Source organism: Triturus cristatus, chromosome 3_1 (genome assembly GCF_964204655.1).
Source record: "Triturus cristatus chromosome 3_1, aTriCri1.1, whole genome shotgun sequence".
Classification (NCBI taxonomy): domain Eukaryota; kingdom Metazoa; phylum Chordata; class Amphibia; order Caudata; family Salamandridae; genus Triturus; species Triturus cristatus.
This window is the reverse complement of record NC_140583.1, coordinates 574,952,234-574,971,373: the sequence shown is the minus strand read 5'-3', so window position 1 is coordinate 574,971,373 and position 19,140 is coordinate 574,952,234. Positions and strand designations below refer to the sequence as shown.

Sequence of the window (19,140 nt, the reverse complement as noted above, 5' to 3'; positions counted from 1 at the left end):
GAAATTCCAACGCGCAGAACTGCTGACATTGCGCGTTCTCTTCGGTGGCGAATAGATCTAACCAAGGCTCTCCCCACTGCTGAAAGAGACCTTGCGCCACTTCGGAGTTCAGACGCCATTCGTGATCCATCATGCACCGGCGGCTGAGTTCGTCTGCTCTGGCGTTCAGAGAGCCCGCCAGATGTTGAACCACTAGGGTGACGCCCTGGTGTTCCAGCCACGTCCAGAGGCGCAGGGCCTCCTGACAAAGGGTCCACGACCCCACCCCGCCCTGTTTGGTGCAATACCACATGGCGGTGGTGTTGTCCGTGAACACCTGCACGACACTTCCCCTGACAGAGGGAAGGAAGGCTTTCAGTGCAAGTCGGATCGCTCTCAACTCCAACAGGTTGATGTGGAGACGAGACTCCGCCGGAGACCAGAAGCCTCTGATCTCCGCCTCTCCCATATGGCCACCCCATCCCAGGAGGGACGCATCCGTCACTACGACATGCTCCGGTTGGGGAAGGGAGAGGCTTCTGCCCATGACCCAATCGCGGTCCGTGAGCCACCACTGCAACTGCTGTGCAGTGCCCTCCGAGATCAAGACATGGTCGGACAGGTTGCCGTGATGCTGGGCCCACTGAAACTTCAGGTCCCACTGCAGAGCCCGCATGCGCCGCCTGGCGTGATGCATTAGTAGGATGCAGGAGGCCATCAGCCCCAGAAGCCGCAACACTAGCCTGACCGAAACCCAGGATAGAGGCCGAAAGCTGGGAATCAGGGCCTAAATATCCCGGACCCGCTGTTCCGGTGGATAGACCCGGAACTGCGCCGAATCGAGAACCGCTCCGATGAAAAGGAGCTTCTGAGAGGGACTCAGGTGTGACTTCGGCACGTTGATGGAAAACCCCAGCAAATGCAGGAGATCCGCCGTAGTCTGGAGGTGGGAGACGACTGCCTGGGGCGAGCCCGCCTTCAACAACCAGTCGTCGAGATAGGGGAAGACTGGAACCCCTGATCTGCGCAGATGAGCTGCGACCATCGCCATCACTTTCGTGAACACCCGAGGGGCACTGGTGAGGCCGAAGGGGAGCACGGTAAACTGAAAGTGCTCTGGGCCCACCGTGAACCGCAGGTAACGCCGGTGGGCTGGCAGGACGGGGATGTGGAAATATGCGTCCTGCAAGTCCAACGCTACCATCCAGTCTCCGGGGTCTAGGGCAGCTAGAACCTGAGCCAAAGTCAACATCTTGAACCTTTCCTTCCGGAGGAAGGCATTGACGTTCCGGAGGTCCAAGATAGGGCGTAGGCCCCCTTTGCCCTTCTTGGGAACCAGAAAGTAGTGGGAATAACAACCACGACCTACTTCTGGACTCGGAACGCGCTCGACTGCCCCCTTGGCCAAGAGGGCCGAAACTTCCTCGTGGAGAAGATTCAAATGATCCCCCGAGATACGGTGGTGCTGCGGTGGCATGGCTGGAGGGGTCGTCTCGAAGGGGAGGGAGTAGCCCCTTCGGACGATTTGCAGCACCCACCTATCCGATGTGATGGACCGCCAGTGGAGCAGGTGATGGCGAACTCTGCCGCCCACTGGCGTGGAATGGGCCTGAAAGCTCGGACTAGGAAGGCTTTGAGGCGGATACTGCCGGGGTGGATGTGGGCTGACCTCGTCGTCCTCCAGAACCGCCTCAGCAGGAAACCACGTCCGCGACCGCACGCAGGTTGGTTCTGCGGCTGGTGGCTAGGCGCACGTGAGGAGGCACCCCTTCCTTGGCCACGAAAGGGGCGAAAGGCGGAAGATTGCGACCGCGGGGCCGAGAGGCCGAAGGACTTGGCCGTAGCCCGGGAGTCCTTAAAGCGGTTCAGCGCACTGTCCGCTTTCTCGCCAAACAGGCGAGTGCCATCAAACGGCATGTCCATGAGAGTGCTCTGGACATCGCCCGAAAATGACGTGGACCGCAGCCAGGCGTGACGTCTAAGCGCCACTGTGGTAGAAATGGCCCTACCCAGCGAGTCCGTGGTGTCAAGCCCACAACGTAGAGCATGTCGCGCGGCATCCCTCCCATCGGCCAGAGCCTGGGTGAGTCGTGTCCGGACCTCCTCCGGACACAGGGGCAGCGCGTCCTCCACCGCATCCCACAGAGAGTGGGAATAACGGTCCAAGAGACAAGTGGTGTTCAAAGACCGCAGGCCCAAACTAAGGGAAGAGAACAACTTCTTGCCAAACTGTTCTAGTCGCTTGGAATCCCGGTCCGGCGGGGCGGTCGGGAAAGAGGATTGGGAGGTGGAGGCCTGGATAACCAGGCTCTCAGGGGTAGGGTGTTGGGACAGAAAACTGGGGTCGCCCGGAGCAGGGCGGTGGCGCCTGGCGACGTTCCTGTCCACAGGGGGAACTGTGGAGGGCTTGGACCAGGTGCCCTGCAGAACGTCAATGGGGGCCTCATTGAATTGCAGCAGAGGCTCAGTGGAGCTTGCTGCAGACTGAAGCACCTCAGTAAGGACGTTAGTCCTCACAGCCACGGCAGGCAGCTCGAGCCCAAGGGCTGCGGCCGCCTTGCGCAGCACCACAGAGAAAGCAGCGCCTTCCTCCGAAGCCACAGTCGGAGGAGAGACAAATCCAGTGTCTGGAGAGGTATCCAGGCCACTGGCCTCCCCCAGTTCATCTGCCCAGTCCTGGGACAGTTGAGCCTGATGGGCCATAGGATCCTCGGATCCCTCCCAGTGGTCCCCATCATCCGACTCCTGGTATAGAGGAGAAAGTAACGGAGCCGGGCGGTAGACATAATGTGTCTCTAGCGGCGCTGATCTCGGCGTCCATCGACGCCGGACCGGCGCCGGGCCCGGAGTGGGACTGAACTGGGGTACGACGTCGAGCGGAGTCGACGTCGGCGTCGGGGGTGTTACCGGTGTCGACGCCTGCGGAGGAGACGTGACGAGGTTAACCGGCGTCGACGGGGACTCGAGAACGGGTCCCTCGGGCGCTTGCGGCGTCGAGGCCGGAGCCGTCAACGGCGCCGGGGCCGGAGCCACCGGCAGGCAAGGCAGCCTAGTCGGGTCCGCGGGGCCCGAAGGCGCACCAGTGGGCGCCGATGGCGGAGCCAGGTTCCTCATGGCCGAGAGGAAGGCACTGACTTCCGCCGGCGTCGCGTTAGTCCCAGGGACCGGAGGGTATGGGGACGGGCGCGGCGCCTGCGGCTCCGCCGGAGCCACGGGGGTGGAACCACCCTGACCCTCGGCCGAGTCGCGCGACCGGCGAGGGGAGTCCGAAGAGCGATGTCGCCTCTTGGACTTCTTGGAATGCTTCGACTTACCCGAAGACTTGGATCCCGACGACCGATGGTGACGTCGGCTGCGGCTCCGCGACCGATCCTTGGACCTCCTCCTGGACCGGGATCGAGAGGCGCGCGGAGCCGGGTGGCGAATCTCGAGAAGCTTACGGGACCGCTCCCGTCTAGCCTTCGAGGTCAGGGCCTTGCAGTCCGAACACGACTCCGCGTCGTGATCGAGGTCCAAGCAGTAAAGGCACCGGCGGTGATGGTCCGTAACCGACATCAATCGGGTACAGTCCGTACAGGCTTTAAACCCAGGCATCCTACCGGCACCGGTGTCGAGACACGATCAAAAAGGATCAAAAAAGTTAGTCAAAAATTGACTAAAGGGGTAGCTCCCCCGGATCTGCGCTTACTGGCGCGGAAAAAAGAAGAACTGACGTCAGCGCGCGAGGGCGGCGTCTAAGTACTCCGACGCCGCGGCTCCGGCGACGGACGCGGAGCCGCAGACGACGCCTAGCGACGCGCAAGGGGTATTGCTGACGAAAAATCTTCCGGATCCAGTCTGACGCCTGGGGATATTCTAAGGTGAGGAATCTAACTAACGTGTTTCTTTCAGATCATGCTTACTTATCCAGACATAATATAGACGTATGTCTACTGCAGGAGACACACCTAATTGTAACACCGTCGCAGAGGCTGAGGCACAATAGGTGGGGGAATGTGTACTCGTCTGTCTACTCTAACTATGCCCGAGGAGTGGCCGTGGTGGTCAGAAAGGGGGTGGACTGGCGAGAGGGTGAGGTGCATGGGGATCTTGATGGGAGGTAGATCCTCATACAGGGAGTGCTGGGAGGGGTCTCATTGGTTGTTGTGGCAGTCTATGGCCCAAATGTAGACTCCCCCAATTTTTTTCAGGATGTTTGGGCTAAGGTCAGAGCGACTGGCTGCAATACAATATTGTGGGGAGGGGATTTTAATGCTATCCTGGATGATGACATGGACAGGAAGGGCCCGGTTTGCCCCCTCCACCCGGCTGCCAGTGCCGCCTTAAATGCTATAATCTCAGATGGGGATTTACTTGACATATGGCATAGTAGGCACCCCCTAGTGAAAGGGGGCACATGTATTTCCAACCATCACAGTGCTTGGTCCCGTCTGGACTTCTGGTTGGTCTCCCGGGATATTGCTGCCTGGACCACTGACGTCTTGCACCTGCCGCGCTCCCTGTCGGATCATGCCCCATGCTTATTAAAGCTGTTGCTCCCAGGTTCGCTTCACCGGGCTTTTTCCTGGCGTCTCCCGCCGCATGCCTTACTAGATGAAGCCTTTAAGAAGGAAATACGGATGGACATTACGGATTATTTTGCCCATAATACGGGCTCCGTAACTACTGAAGCCTCGCTTTGGGAGGCGTTTAAGGTAGTAATCAGAGGCCAGCGTATTGCCAGGCAGGCGGGAGTGTTAAAGGCCATTCGTGGCACGATTTCATCTCTGGAAACCCAGATAAAGGAGCTTGAGGAACAATTCTATTCCACCAACGACCCCGCATCATGACGCTCCTGAAATCTAAACTGTTAGACTTCGACGAAGAAGCACAACGCGAAGTTAAGTTCTTGGGGAAGTATGTTGAGCTGAGCCGCGGAGGTATGGGGAGGGGGGATAGCCCGGGCCGCACATTAGCTGGTATGATTAGGCCCTCTCGGTCGACTGCATTCATTCACGAAATACAGACCCCACAGGGTGCCATTGTAAGGGGCTAATTGGGAGTTCTAGGTGAGTTCTCTACATTTTATTCTCACTTATACACTACTACTCAGGAGACATGGCCAGAAGAGCTGCAAAATTTTCTTGATTCACTCCCCTTGGTCTGGTTCAACAACAATCATAGAGAAAGATGTAGCCCAGGTTATAAAATGTTTACCACTAGATAAGGCCGCTGGGCCTGATGGCCTGACTACGTCCTTTTATAAAACATATGTAGAGGAATTTGCACCTAGGTTGTTGGCAGTATATGAAGAAGCGCTGGAAGATGGAGTGCTACCACAGTCCATGAGGGAAGCGATCACCATCATGCTTCTAAAGCCTGGGAAGCCGGAGGCGGAGCTGGATTCTTATCGGCCACTATCAAGGATAAATGTGGACATTAAAATCCTAGCCAAGCTGATTGCTAATAGATTGCAGCCCTTGCTTCCCATCATTGCACTCCCTGACAAATCGGGGTTTATTCCCGGGAGGTCGACCTCACACAATCTGAGGACAATCTTCTCGGTGTTGCACTATTTGCACCCAGGCATGCGAGCCGCGGTCGTGTTTTTAGACACCACTAAGGCGTTTGATACGCTTGAATGGCCATATTTATTTACAATTTTAGGCCGCATGGGGTTTAGTTCGCTCTTTATCAATCGAATCAGGCTGTTGTATACACTTCCCAGCGCTCGCATTAAGGTGAATGGCTTAATCTCCGACCCATTTCTTATTTCACGGGGAACCAGACAGGGGTGCCCCCCATCTCCTTTGCTCTTCGCAATCGCGATGGAGTTTTTGGCTGCTCGCATCCGACAGCATTACACAGCTAGAGGAATAGGGTTCAGCTCCCGGAGCCTGCTTATTTCCCTATACGCAGACGATGTGTCTCTCTACATTATCAATCCAGTGGAAAACTTAGATCCAATCTTGAGGGAGTTTATCCGATTCGGAAGATTGGCTGGTATCTTCATCAACTGTGCCAAATCGGTGATCTTCCCGCTGACTGATGGTACGCCCCCGATGACGTTGGAGTTCCCCCTGAGATGGGAGACTGAGGCGGTTAAATACTTGGTGGTTTGGATAAGCCACAATACACAGGAGGTATGGAACTTAAATTATGGTTTAGCTGTCACGTGGCTAGAGGAGAAGGTGAAGGTGTGGTCCAGGCTGCCATTGTCTCTAGCCGGTAGGATAGCACTGGCTAAAATGGTTATTTTACCAAAGTTCCTGTATTTATTTGTTAACATACCGATCCCTCTTACACTGCAATTTTTTAACACCCTGAGGTCACAGCTGGTCTCCCTGGCGTGGGCGGATGGACAGGCCAGAACCTCCTGGGACCTGCTGACGCTTCCGCTGAAGCAAGGTGGCTTGGGGGCCCCTGACATGCATCTATATGCACTGTGCCCAAGCACAATTCTTGCACTATTGGGCCCATCCGACGAGCCCTTCCAGCCCCATGTGGCAGTGGAGGCTGATGTGATGGCTCCTATCCCGCTTAAGGTGGTGCTCTACCAAACATCACGTCGCCCACGCAGAGATGTGGACTTCTCTGGAACACTATGTTGGGTGTGGGACAAGTTGCGCAGACGAGCGGGGGTTCCTGTGTTATACGCTCCCTCCATTCCTCTGGCGCAGAATCCAATGCTACCTTGCATTCGGGATGGTGTCAGCAAGACACTTGCACAAAAGATGAATCTTCAAACTTTTGCCGACCTTTATCCGGGAGGCACGTTCAGGTCTCCCCCAGAGGCGGATAAGGGGCAAGCGGTGCCATTTGCTGAGCTCTTTTTATATCACAAGCTGCGTGCAGCGTGTCGCCCTCTTTGGGAGGGTTTTCCGCTGGCCCCTCCACCTCTGCCTGCACTGGAGAACTTGTTGAGATTCCCATCTCCTCGTAAACTCATTACACGATTATACACCCACATGTAAAATACTGCCCTGTTGGTGACACCTAAATCCTTGCAACACTGGAATGACGAACTCTCAACTCCGTTGACTGAAGCCCAGTGGGGATTCCGTTGTGCACAGCTCACTGACCTGTCCCCTAACTATAAGCTGAGATTGATCCATTTTAAATATTTGCATAGATTTTATAGAACACCCGTGAGCCTCTATCGTATGGGCATTAGAGAAGACGATAGCTGCTGGCGCTGCAGATACACTCCTGCCACGTTGTTGCATGTAGCGTGGGATTGTCCGAAGATTGCTGAATTCTGCGCCCTGATTTTTGACTCCGTGAATCACATTCTTGGCGTGTCCATTGTCCCATCCCCTATCATTGGACTCTTGGGCTATGTTAAACATACACCGCCCATGCTGCTTAAGTTACATGCTCTCCTTTTGTTGTTCGCTAAGCGTCAGGATGCCCTCCACTGGGGCAGGAGACAGGCGCCCTCCATTAAGGGGTGGATCAGGGACATCACATACAGCCACACACAGTTGAGCACATTTTGTGAGCTCATGCCATCTACTTCCAGACCTCGTAACATCCGGGAGCCATTCCTGACATGGGCTCAGCGTCAGCAGGACTCTATCGCAGAGACAAATGTGGGCGAAACCCAGATTGAGACATTGATGTGATGGGATATGATTTTTCACTTGGTTTTAGGGTCAGTTCCCTCGCCCCCCTCTCTGGATAATGTGGGTACAATAGTGATGGACAGATACGATTTAAGTCCTCTATATGGTGATATGCAATGTAATGTTATTTTACTGTTGCTCTTTGCTGATCCGTACGAATATTTAGGTATATGATGACTATACATTCCTGTACTGGTGGTGGGTTAACGGAGCGTGTATTATTGCAGAGGTATGGCGTATTGTATAGACTATGCTTATTTAAACTCCTGTACAGATTTGATAATATGCTGGCCTGTTGTATTGTAAAGCAACTTGTTTGTTGGAAAAATGTCAATAAAAAAAGAAATTAAAAAAAAACAAGAGAAACCGCTGTCATACCGGTCATCGACGAAGCATTTGCTGCGTGGGGAATCCCCACAGTAGTAAAGACGGACAATGGCCCACCATTCAATGGACATGAGTTTGCAGAGTTCGCAAGACACCTGAACTTCAGACACAGAAAGATCACTCCCATGTGGCCTCAAGCTAATGGGATGGTCAAAAGGTTCATGGCCACCATAAAGAAAACCATACAACAAGCCGAACTGACCCAAAGCGACATTCAACCGGCACTCAACGAGGTACTACGAGCATACAGTACCACGCCACATAACACCACTAACAAGTGTCCAGCTACTTTGATGTTCGGAAGAACTCTGCGCACCAGAATACCAGCCGCAGACACCGCAATACATTCCAGGTCCCCGACTTTGGATCATGAGACACTAGTAGGTTTTGACAAAGTGAAGGAGGCGAAAATGAAAGAGTACACGGACAGTCGTCGACACACCAAGGTGTATGACAGTCAAGGAGGAGACTGGGTTCTAGTCAGGCAAGAACAAAAGGCAAAGACTGACAGTTGCTACTGTGCCAACCATTAAAAGTGACAAGGCGGAAAGGAACCATGGTCACAGCTGCATCTGAGACCAAGAAAACCACCCGAAATGTGTCGCATTTCAAGAAATGCAATCTTGCAGCATATACCCACGCGGAAGAGCCAGAATGTGACACGGATGAATCGAGCCGAGAAGCTGAAGGCCAAGAAGAAACTGAAATCGCAGAGTCCGAGAGAGTCAAGAGAGGGGCGCCGCTCACACCGACCGCAGAGGACTATCAGGAGACCTACCCAGCTTATTGAAGAACTCTGTGTGAGAAAGTGGCTCTGTATATACTGTTCCCTAATAGGTACAGGGTGTACAGAGTCCACAGTCCCCCAGAGGCTGATAGAGGTCAAAGTTAGGTATGACCTTACTCTCAAAAGTGGTAGCTTGGTCGAGCAGTAAGGCAGTACCAGAGGACAGTGTAAAGCATTTATTGTACACACTCAGTCAGCAAATGGTTTCACACACTCAATAACTGAACTCTAGGCCAATGGTTTATATATATAAAATATATGCTTGTTTTATTTTTAGAACCACAAAGGGGGTAAAAATATACTTTCTCAGAATGAGAGGTTGAATATAAATACTTTTGTCTTAAGCAATAAATTTGTGTAAACAGTCACAGTTGGTTGCAATCAACAATCCTATTTCCTAAACATAACAATGCATTGAGCTCAATGGTAAATTCAGGTTATTTGTAATAAATTACTTTTCAGATTACTTTTGGAATTCCAGGTCTGGCTCCTAGAACCAGCCTGGGGTCAGTATTCAGAATCAAGTGATGAAAGTCGACTTAATAACTGTAATGATTTTTAAATAATATTTAGCTATTTCAAAAGTTAGCACTTAGAAAATATTTCAAAGAAAACATTCAATGGATCTCTATGGCAAGAAATTCAAATTGCAGGTAGAGTACTTTATCGTTACTTTAGTAATCCAGGACTGGGTACCTAGACCCAGGACTGGGGTCCTTATCAAAAGCAGGTAAGTAATTTTGTTTGCAGAAATGGTACGATTTTAAAAGAATATTTCAAATTTGCAAAAATAGACACTTAGAAGAAATTTCACAGAAAAGCAGACAATGGTTTCCTATGGGAGAAAAATGAGTTAGAGGTAAGTATAGTTGTGAACACTTTTCAGGGTCAGGGCTGGGCACCAAGATCCAGCACTGGGAGCTCACCTAGGAGCAGGTGAGTAAATTCGTTTTTGTCACTTGGCTGATTTTTGGTGAATTTTTGCAGTTTTGAAAAGTTCACACTTAGAAGATTTTTGAAGAAAAAGCCAGTCAATGTTACCCTATGAGGAAAATGAAGTTAGCGGTTTAAGGGTAAGTACTCGACTGGCAGAGTGGAAATTCCGGGCATGGACTCAGGGGTCCCCCAGTGTTAGGTAGGTACAGTTGGTTCACCCTCAGCGGTTTCAGGACGGCCGGGTGCAGAGAGAGTTAGGCCCAATGTTATCCTATGAGGGATAGGGGGGCCTTGGTTGGTGGCTGCTGTCTGGCAAGCCACGCGGCTGTGGGAGCTGGGCTCCTGGTCACTTACTCAGGGCAAGTGGGGAAGTAGGTTAGTGTAGAGAGGGCACTGCCAGGGCCACTCGGGCGGCTGGGTGCAGGGTGCTTTTGAGCCTTCGGGCGCTCAATGGAAATCAATGGGAATGTTCCGGTTTGGAAAAAGGCTGCAGGCTCGGGGACGAGGATGTTTCAGGTGCCACCACCACTTCGAGAGGTAAGTTGGGTAGTTGTAGGTTAGGTGGGTACCCCGGGATTGGGCACAGGGGGCCGCAGGGCGCCGGGTGCAGGGGTGCCTTTTGACGTCGGGAATCTTACCCTCTGGTTGATCGCGGTTGGGGTGGCACTTGGTTCTGAGGCTGCAGGCTTCCTCCGGGATGTCGAGGGGGGTCCTTGGGTGCCGGACTCGGGGTCACAGTCGCCGTGGGGTCGTCCTCAGGGTCTTTGTCCACTCCGGCACTGGCCAGGCTTGGCTGGTGCAGAGTGTGTTAGGTCCGCGGTTCCGGGCTGCTGCCAGGGGTTAAAAATAGGTTTCTTGAGTAGAGCCTCTACTCATGGGAGTCCCAGGGGCTTAGAGCCAAAAGGTAGCCAGGTCCTCCGGGGTTGGTGAGGTTGCTGGCCACGAGAGATGCCGCGCTGGTGCAGGTTCGAGAGTCGACAGGCCGGTAGGGCTGGGGCCTAAGCAGTTGGTGTCTTCTTCTCTTTTTAGCAGCTGCAGGGCAGGTCTTTGTTCTTCTTGCTCTTCTTGTAATTTTCTATCTGGAATCTAAGGAAGGAAGGTTCAGGGGGCCCCTAAATACTAGATTTAGGGGCGTTATAGGTAGGTGAAGGCCAGGGACCAATGGGTCCTCGTCCTGGGGTGGGTACACCCCCTATCCTGCATCTCTCCTGTGGGAGGGGGGCAGTAGCCTAATCCTGATAGGGTAGGGCCTCCCATCTTCAAGATGGCGAGAGCCCGGAGATGTGCTTCACCTCGCCTCCCCCACCTGAGGGGTGGGGTGGGCAGGCTGGCACATCCCCTGTCCTTGTATGGGGTTTCCGGCCAAGCTTCCCGCCAGAGTGGGGGGTTGCAGTGGCCTGGGGAAACTCCAAATGGCGGCCTGCCTTTGAAGCTTCCCTTTGCTCATCCTGGGGGAGGAGATTTCTCACCTCACCCAGGATGTGCATTGTTGCAGGCCCGGGAGAGCAGGGGCTCTCCCACCCAGGGGTCCAGCAACGTGTCTGCTGTGTGGCAGCCTGGGCAGCCTCAGAGCAGACGTGGATTGTAAGTTAGCTGTAAGGGGGCATCTCTAAGATGCCCTCTGGGGTGCTTAGTACATTAAATCCTACACTGGCATCAGTGTGGGTTCAATGTGCTGAGAAGTTTGATACCAAACTTCCCAGGCTTCAGTGTTGCCAATATGGTGCTGTGGAGCTCGTGTTTGACAAGCTCCCAGTACCATGTACTCTTAAATGACAGCACTGCACTTACAGTGCCCAGGAATGTACCCGGGTACTGTAGGGGCACAGGGCTCCTGCTCCTGTGCCCACACCATAGGCGTAATGCACCCAGCTAGAGGGGTGGCTGACATATGCCTTGGCAGTGTAGGTGATGGGCATGGTACATAGTGATGTGTGCCATGTCGTCTCTTTGTTTTGTCCTGCACCCAGACACTCAGCCTGCAAGGGCAGTGTGTGTGTAAGGGTACAGGGCCTCTGAGGGTGGCACAATGAGTGCTGCAGCCCTTAGAGGCCTTCCCTGGCCACAAGGCCCTGGGTACCTAGGGTACCATTTACTAGGGGCTGACATGTGGCTAGGGTTTGCCAATTTGGAGTTTGTGTGGTTTAAGGAAGGAACATAGGCCCTGGGCACCTGATTGGCAGGAACCCAGGGTACACTCAATCAAAGTACATTCAGCAATTTAGCAAAAAGTGGGGGCATACAATGCAAGAAAGATGGCACTTTCTCACACTCTGAGCAAGTAAGCATTGAACATTCCCCCCCAAAAAAAGGGGGGAGATGTAGTGTCTTCATGACTGACCCGGCGCGCGGGGTCAGGGCCAGGCATGACAGGAAGCGGAAAGGAGGGGCCGGAAAGGGAGACCAGTAACAGGATGTAGGGTGAAAATAAAGGACGCTTACACCCGATCTGCTGTCTGTCTCGTCTTTGCATATGCGAGACACGAAAGAGAGTGTCTCACATTCTGGAGAGGACACTGGCGAGAACATGGCTGTATTTGATCACGATATACCACAGCCAATCCCAACCCCTCTTCAAGGTTCTATCCGATCTAAAGATGGAGTACCCCGTGGGAATAGCAGATACAAGGGGGGCATGGCTTTGGTCTGACGCTTCTCAGAGCGACTAACCAGGTGGGGCAAATTAAACGTAACTGGGGTCCAGTAACACCCCCAATCCTATCCACATGCTCTCCTGTGAAGGAAAGTACTGGTAAACCAATACAAATTAACTGAACACAGGTGAAATGGAAAGTATAACAGTCATTAAAAAGGTCAGAGCCTTTTAAAATATGGCGCACACAGTAGCAGGAGCCAGGCACCACCTGATAACTGGCACAAAGAGTGCCTACAAGATAATAAAAAGAGGGCTTTCACAAACCTTTTGAGCAGAGCAGCACGGAAGCGCTGTGAAATTGTCTAAATAGCCCGCCATCCAAGAGGGGGGGCGTATCTCCAGGCGTGGCTTTGGTTCAACGCTTCTCAGAGCGACTTAACAGGTGGCGCAAATTAAATGTAACTGGGAAGCAGCAACCCCGCAATCCTTGCCACAGGCTTGCTCTCCTGTGTCGGAAAGTACTGGTAAACAATACAAATTAACTGAAAATGGGAGCCTTTTAAAATATGGCGTACACAGTAGCAGCAAGAGCCTGCCACCTCCTGCAAACTGGCACGAAGAGTGCCTAAAAGGAAATAAAAAGAGGACTTTCACGAACCTTTTCAGCAGAGCTGCAATCCTTTCTGGCCTTTCACACTCGCATTTTCTTAAACTTTACAAATGAGCTGAGACGGTGTTGTAAGCTACTGCTGTTTAAAAATTCCAGCATATTATAAATATGTATTACCTTATAACTCTTTAAAAGCTCATTAACCTCCGCACAAATTAAATAAAATGTCAGTATCAAGGCTTGCCTCTGGAGTGTTTTCAGCAGTCCACAGCCTCCATGACAAAGGCTTGAGAAATCAAACATCACCTCGTTTCAAAAACTGTTGTAGCATTTCTACCTTGGTGGCCTGCCAAACGTTGACAGCAGATCCATTATTGTTGTGCATTTTACAAAGTTATTAATCAACAGGGTTTGAAATGAAGATACAAAAACAATTGACAGTTTTTGTTCACCCATTCAAAGTGTCCAGTATTTTAAAATGCCCGCTGATGCTTAGTTGCAAAACCTTGTATAAAGCAACATGAATATATGTCTGCAAATCATCTGCATCCATACCTTTTTATTTAAACTTCTGTATCGAGGAAGCATGTAGATTTCATCTAATTCTTTTTGCCGTTCTTGATCTTCTAGTTTCTTCCGCTGATCCTCAGGAATTATATCATCCCACTCCTTACGGGGACCATCTTCCAGTTCTGGCTCATCCTCCATTGTTGCAAAATTTGCCACCTGAAGCAGTGACACAATTTTTTTTAAGAATGACACACAATCACGTCACACAGTTATGTTTAAGGGAAGAGAGTTTCCAAATGGCACAGCTGCCCTGCATATGGTTCTTACACAATGACAATACATATACAAAATGTCATCTTTAGAAGCATGAGAAATATTTTTGTATTTACATATAGATTAAAGGCTATGAACTTTTCACACAACTGTCACAAGCAGGAAAGTGTACAAAGGTATTGCAATAGCAAGAGGTTTCTCAACGCCACAAAAGACAAGAAAAAGAATGCACTTGTCGGAATAAATGAAATATAAATGAGCTTAACCAAAAGCCATTCCTGAGATACAATTACCACTTTTCCTCTCTGTCATCACATGCTCATCTCCATCATCATTCACTGTGTGAATGTCATTTATTGTTTAATGAATTTGAGCTTTCGAATTCCATCCAAACATAAAAACAAGAGAGTAAGAAGACACTTGCAGTACAGCACAATGAACTGAATTGGTATCAGAGTGCTTTCCGGCTGATTTTCAGTCTTTCTGTAAGCTTGACCATTTTTTTCACAAAAAGGAACTTATCATAAGAAGATACACTTATTTACCCCAGGACATACAACTGGGCTGAATGAGCGGAGATTAGCACCCGGATCTTGATTCCAAAATCGATACCGCAGTCACTAGACTACATCTTCAGGTTATGTACATAAACATCCATATCCTTAGGTTATAATCCATACTTGTAAATCGCAAGCATATCACCCCTTAAGGTTTGAATCTCTGATGGCCGTCGGGGAGAGTAAGTGAGCTGTTGCCCCGAGTCACACGGTGCTGACCTGAGCGGCCGCCGGCACCTGGGATCCAACCGTGAGGCCCGGTATCCGGAGTCAGCCGCTCTTGCGACACCTATCCCTAAGGTGCACAGACAGCCATCTATCACTATAAATTTGTGGGAAGACTGTCGGATCACAAAATAATCTTTTGCCCATTACCTTGAACTGCGATAACAGCTCATCCGTTGCACTGGAGGAGGGTTCATTTTCTCTGGTTTCGGCAAGACGAAGAATCTCATCAATATCCATTTCCTGTTAGCATCAAGAAGTGGGAAAAAACATCAGAATTATAAAGGAAACTCATCAAAGAAAATACATTACACAATATATACCCCTAGAAGGAGGGTGTCTCTAGTTTTATTTTATAGCAACCTATAAAGCCACGCTTGCATCATTCTCTAACATGTCGGCTGCCTTTTAATAAGCTTTACCGTAGAATATGTTATCCTCCCTCTCAAATGGCCAGTAGGTCATAGGATTGGTCTTAATGATAATGCTGATGAAGCCCGTAACTGATCTTTGCTGCCGGGGGAGAGGACTCCAGGCTACAGACTCCCTTATGGCTCGTGATGCCACCAACGACACCTGCAGTCAGCGCCAGGAGGCGCGATAAATTCACCCGCGGACTGCCTCTGTGCGAGGCTGGGCCAACTCTCTGTGATCTGTGTTACGGGGTTAAAGGGTACAGCGCTACCCTGTGGGAATTTAAGATTCATCGATTTGATCCGTGGTGAGTTTGTTCGCTTTGTTTGGGGATTGCTTACCGGGGCATGCAGCCTACACGAAGGGTGGTAGAAAAGTGGATAATCAAGCCTGTAAGAGAGTGCGCTGCAGAGTCAGAGGTCAGGTGGAGGTAGTAATGAAGAGGGTTACTCCCTGAAGGCTCGCACAGAGGAAGCCCGGGTAGTGTCACTTGCTTGATACTCCCACCTTAGAAACTTCCTCTTCCCATCAAAGGGACATTGCATGGAAGAAAAGCACTTTTTGAGAGTGATAACATTTAGAAAGAGACTTTGAAAAGAGTGCGTTTTTCTGTGCCTTGTAAGAGTAAGGAGAGATAAAGGAGAGCCCAGAAGCAGGCCTGGCTAGATATATAAGCGATAAATTGGGCCAGCAGTGGCCCACCCGAATGTACCCTTGGCCCACCCAAATAAAAATTCCTGGAGCCGGGCCTGCCTCCTGCCCCCAATTTTACCATTCCCCGTCCCACCCTTCGTGTTAGTTGGCACTAGCTTGGTTTTATTTTACCTTTGCCAATGCTTGATTACTTGCTTTACAAGCATTGGCTGCCGCTGCATGGCTACTACGTGGTGGCCTCACACTTCGGAGCTGAGGAGACCCGTCCCCTGTTGCTGTAGACGCCTCGGTGCTGTTGCTCCACCCTGGTGTAGGCTGCCAACTCCTCACCCTGCTCCTAAACCTCTTACTCATCAGCTCACAGCCTCACATCTACCGGGGCACATGAGCTGAGCTACCGGGAGCCGTTTGTGTTGGTCTTGGCGCTGTTCTGTGGTATTGCTTGCTGTGCTGGAAGGAGAGAGGGCTCCTTCCTGTCCACCTCTAAACAGGTGCCGGGATCGGCGCAGCGCTTCCCGCAGACGGGGGAACTGTCCCAGGCTGTGAAGGCCCGGATTGCGGAAATGGACTTACACGACCTTTGGCGCTCCATGCACCCCACGGATAGGGACTACTCTTACTTTTCACACGCACATCGAACCTACTCACGGCTGGACTACCTTCTGGTGAGTGGACCGATGCATGCCGCTGCCACGGCGGCGGACATCGGGGTCCTGACCTTGTCTGACCATTCACCAGTCACCGGCGTTTTCCAGTGGCCGGCGGCCTCCCCCTCTCGGGGGGTGTGGCGCCTCCGGGATACCCTTTTACACAAAAAGTCTGTAGTGCAGCGCATTGGGGAGGTCATACAGGACTACCTAACTCACAATAGCAACACCGACACTTCGCAGGCGACACAGTGGGCGGCATTGAAGGCAGTCCTCCGGGGGGAATTTATCTCTATCTCCGCAGCCGAAAATAGGGAGCGGCAACGGAAGAGGGACGAGCTGACCGTTCAGGTCCGGGAGCTTGAGCAGGTCCACCGCCGCACGGGGGCGCCAAGGGTGTGGAGGCAGTTGAAGGCTGCGAGGAAGCTCCTGTCGGCATTGGATCTTGATAGGGCGGAGTATGCCGCCTTGCGCTTGAAACACGCCTTCTACACTGGGGGGGGACAAATGTGGCAAGCTCCTAGCACACCGGCTCCGGGTCACGCAGCAGCGTGGCGTCGTGAGGGAACTGGTGGGCACGGACGGGGTGGTCGTCTCCGGGGACGCTGCGGTAGCGGAATCTTTCCGCGGCTTCTACGAGGCGCTGTATGCGGAGGAGCCCTCCTCGCCACGGGACGCCGAAGGCTATTTGGAGTCGGTGACCCTTCCGGTGCTGGATCCGGCTCAGGCGGACCACCTGGAGCGGGATATCCATGTTGAGGAGGTGATTTCCGCTATCGCGCGGCTGAAGCATGGTAAGGCCCCGGGCCCGGACGGGTACACGTCTTTGTTTTATAAGACTTTTTGCACGGCTGTGGCCCCTGTCCTTACTCGGCTATTTAATATCTTTTCCGAACCGGGAGCCATCCCACCGGATCTCCTGAGGGCGACGGTCGTGGTAATTCCGAAACCTGGGAAGGACCGGGCCCTCTGCGGTTCGTATCGACCCATCTCGCTCTTAAATGTCGACCTCAAGTTGTATACAGGGATTCTAGCGTCCAGGCTGGGTCCACAACCTCCCCGGATTGGTGGAGGCGGACCAGGCTGGCTTTGTACCCGGCAGACAGACGGTTGACAATACCAAGCGGGTGGCGCATGTTCTGGAGAAGGCCTCGCGGATCCCGGGGGAGCGGATGTTGCTGTCCGTCGACGCGGAGAAGGCCTTCGACAGAGTTCACTGGCCGTATCTCGAGCTGGTTCTCAAGAAATTGGGAATCGGGGATAAGTTCCGCACCATGGTATTCAACTGTTATAAGCATCCTTCAGCGTCGGTGCGGGTCAACGGGTGCAGCTCCGGTGGATTTGCCATCGAACGCGGCACGAGGCAGGGCTGCCCCCTCTCGCCGCTCTTGTTTGCCCTCTACATGGAGCCGTTTGCTCAGAGGATTCGCGATAACCCGGATGCGGTTGGGGTCCGGATGGGCCAGTATGTCCACACTGTCAGTCTCTACGCGGACGATGTCCTGTTGACCTTGGACGACCCTAGGAGGTCGCTGCCTGCTTGCCTCCGGGAACTAGACGCCTTTGCCTGTGTGGCCGGCTTCAAAATGAATATGAGCAAGTCGGTGGCGTTAGACGTGTCCCTGGCTGCGGACACCAGGAGGGACCTTCAGCGACTCTTCCCCATGCAGTGGTCCTCCTCCACGGTGCCATACCTGGGGATTCTGCTGGCGCCCACATTACCGGAGATGGTTACGGCTAACTATGCCTCCCTCAGCAGGAAGATCAAGGAGGAGCTTGGTCGCTGGAGCAAAGGCCTACTGTCCTGGCTGGGGCGAATCGCGGCGGTTAAGATGACGGTGTTGCCCCAGATACTGTATCTTTTCCGGGCCCTCCCTCTCCAGCCCCCGGTGGGCTGGATACGACAAATGCAGGCTGACATCTCCCGCTTTGTCTGGCAGGGCCGCAAGCCACGAATGAAGAGGGTCCTCTCCACGCTTGCTCCGGAGGCGGGGGGCCTCGGTATTCCAGACCTCCGTAAGTACTTTCAGGCGGCACAGCTGCGATATTTGGTGGAGTGGAGCAGGTGGGAGTCCGACAAACACTGGCTCTTTCAAGACCAGGCAGTGGCGGGCCGCACTTTACAAGAGGTTCCATTCTTGCGCCGCGCGCACCGCCCCCCTAACCTTTACGCTTCTTTTATTACGCGGGTCCCCCTGCGGGTGTGGGACGCAGTCTGTGAGGCTCGGGGCCTCACCACCTTCCCTTCGCCGTTCACACCCATAGCGGGCAACCCGGACTTCTCCCCAGGGATGGAGCCGGGAGTTTTCTCCCATTGGGTGCAGGCGGGCTGCAGGGCGCTCTTCCAGATCTATGGCCCGGAGGGAGTGATTCCGTTTCAGCAACTCCGCCAGGAGTTCGGCCTGTCGCAGCTGGACAGATTGCGCTACATGCAGGTTCGGCATTGGGCCCTCCAGCCCCAGGTGCGTGACACCGCTGCTCGTCAAATTACACCGTATGAGAGGTGGCTGGCTACCCGGACCTCCGACGCTAAGCTAATTACCGATCTGTACAAGTACCGCCGTTTCACTATTACAATCCGGGGAGGGAGCGCTGGCACAGGGAATTGGGTAGGACACTCAGCCACAAGGAATGGGACAAAATTGCGTATCGGGCGCGGCACTCTGCATATCACACGGGCCTTACGGAGACCTTCACTAAGGTGTCCACTTATTGGTATTACACCCCGGAGCGACTGTATGAAATGCATAAATACACTGACAAGGGGTGCTGGCGGGTCTGCGGGCAGGAGGGTACCCTCTCACACATTCTTTGGGATTGCCCCGTGCTGACCGCTTACTGGAAGGAAGTTTTGGACGAGGTGGATAAGCACTTTGGGATAGAGCTGCCGCGCTTCCCGGCGGATGTCCTGCTGGGCCTCCCCAATGACCTAATGTACCCACTGAAGTCCCGCAGGGGCAG

General features: G+C 52.8%; 1 protein-coding gene across 2 annotated transcripts in view; it reads right to left on the bottom strand.

Annotated features, from left to right (window-relative positions):
- Window positions 1-19,140, bottom strand: part of CHD2 (chromodomain helicase DNA binding protein 2) — a 1,941,047-nt gene that overhangs the window by 1,036,344 nt on the left and 885,563 nt on the right. For both annotated transcript variants that reach the window (XM_085644496.1, XM_085644497.1), the window contains 2 exons: window positions 14,615-14,707; window positions 13,455-13,625 (listed from right to left, as the gene is read on the bottom strand). In XM_085644496.1, coding sequence (XP_085500622.1) covers window positions 13,455-13,625; window positions 14,615-14,707 — 264 coding nt within the window. The remainder of the gene's footprint in view (window positions 1-13,454; window positions 13,626-14,614; window positions 14,708-19,140) is intronic.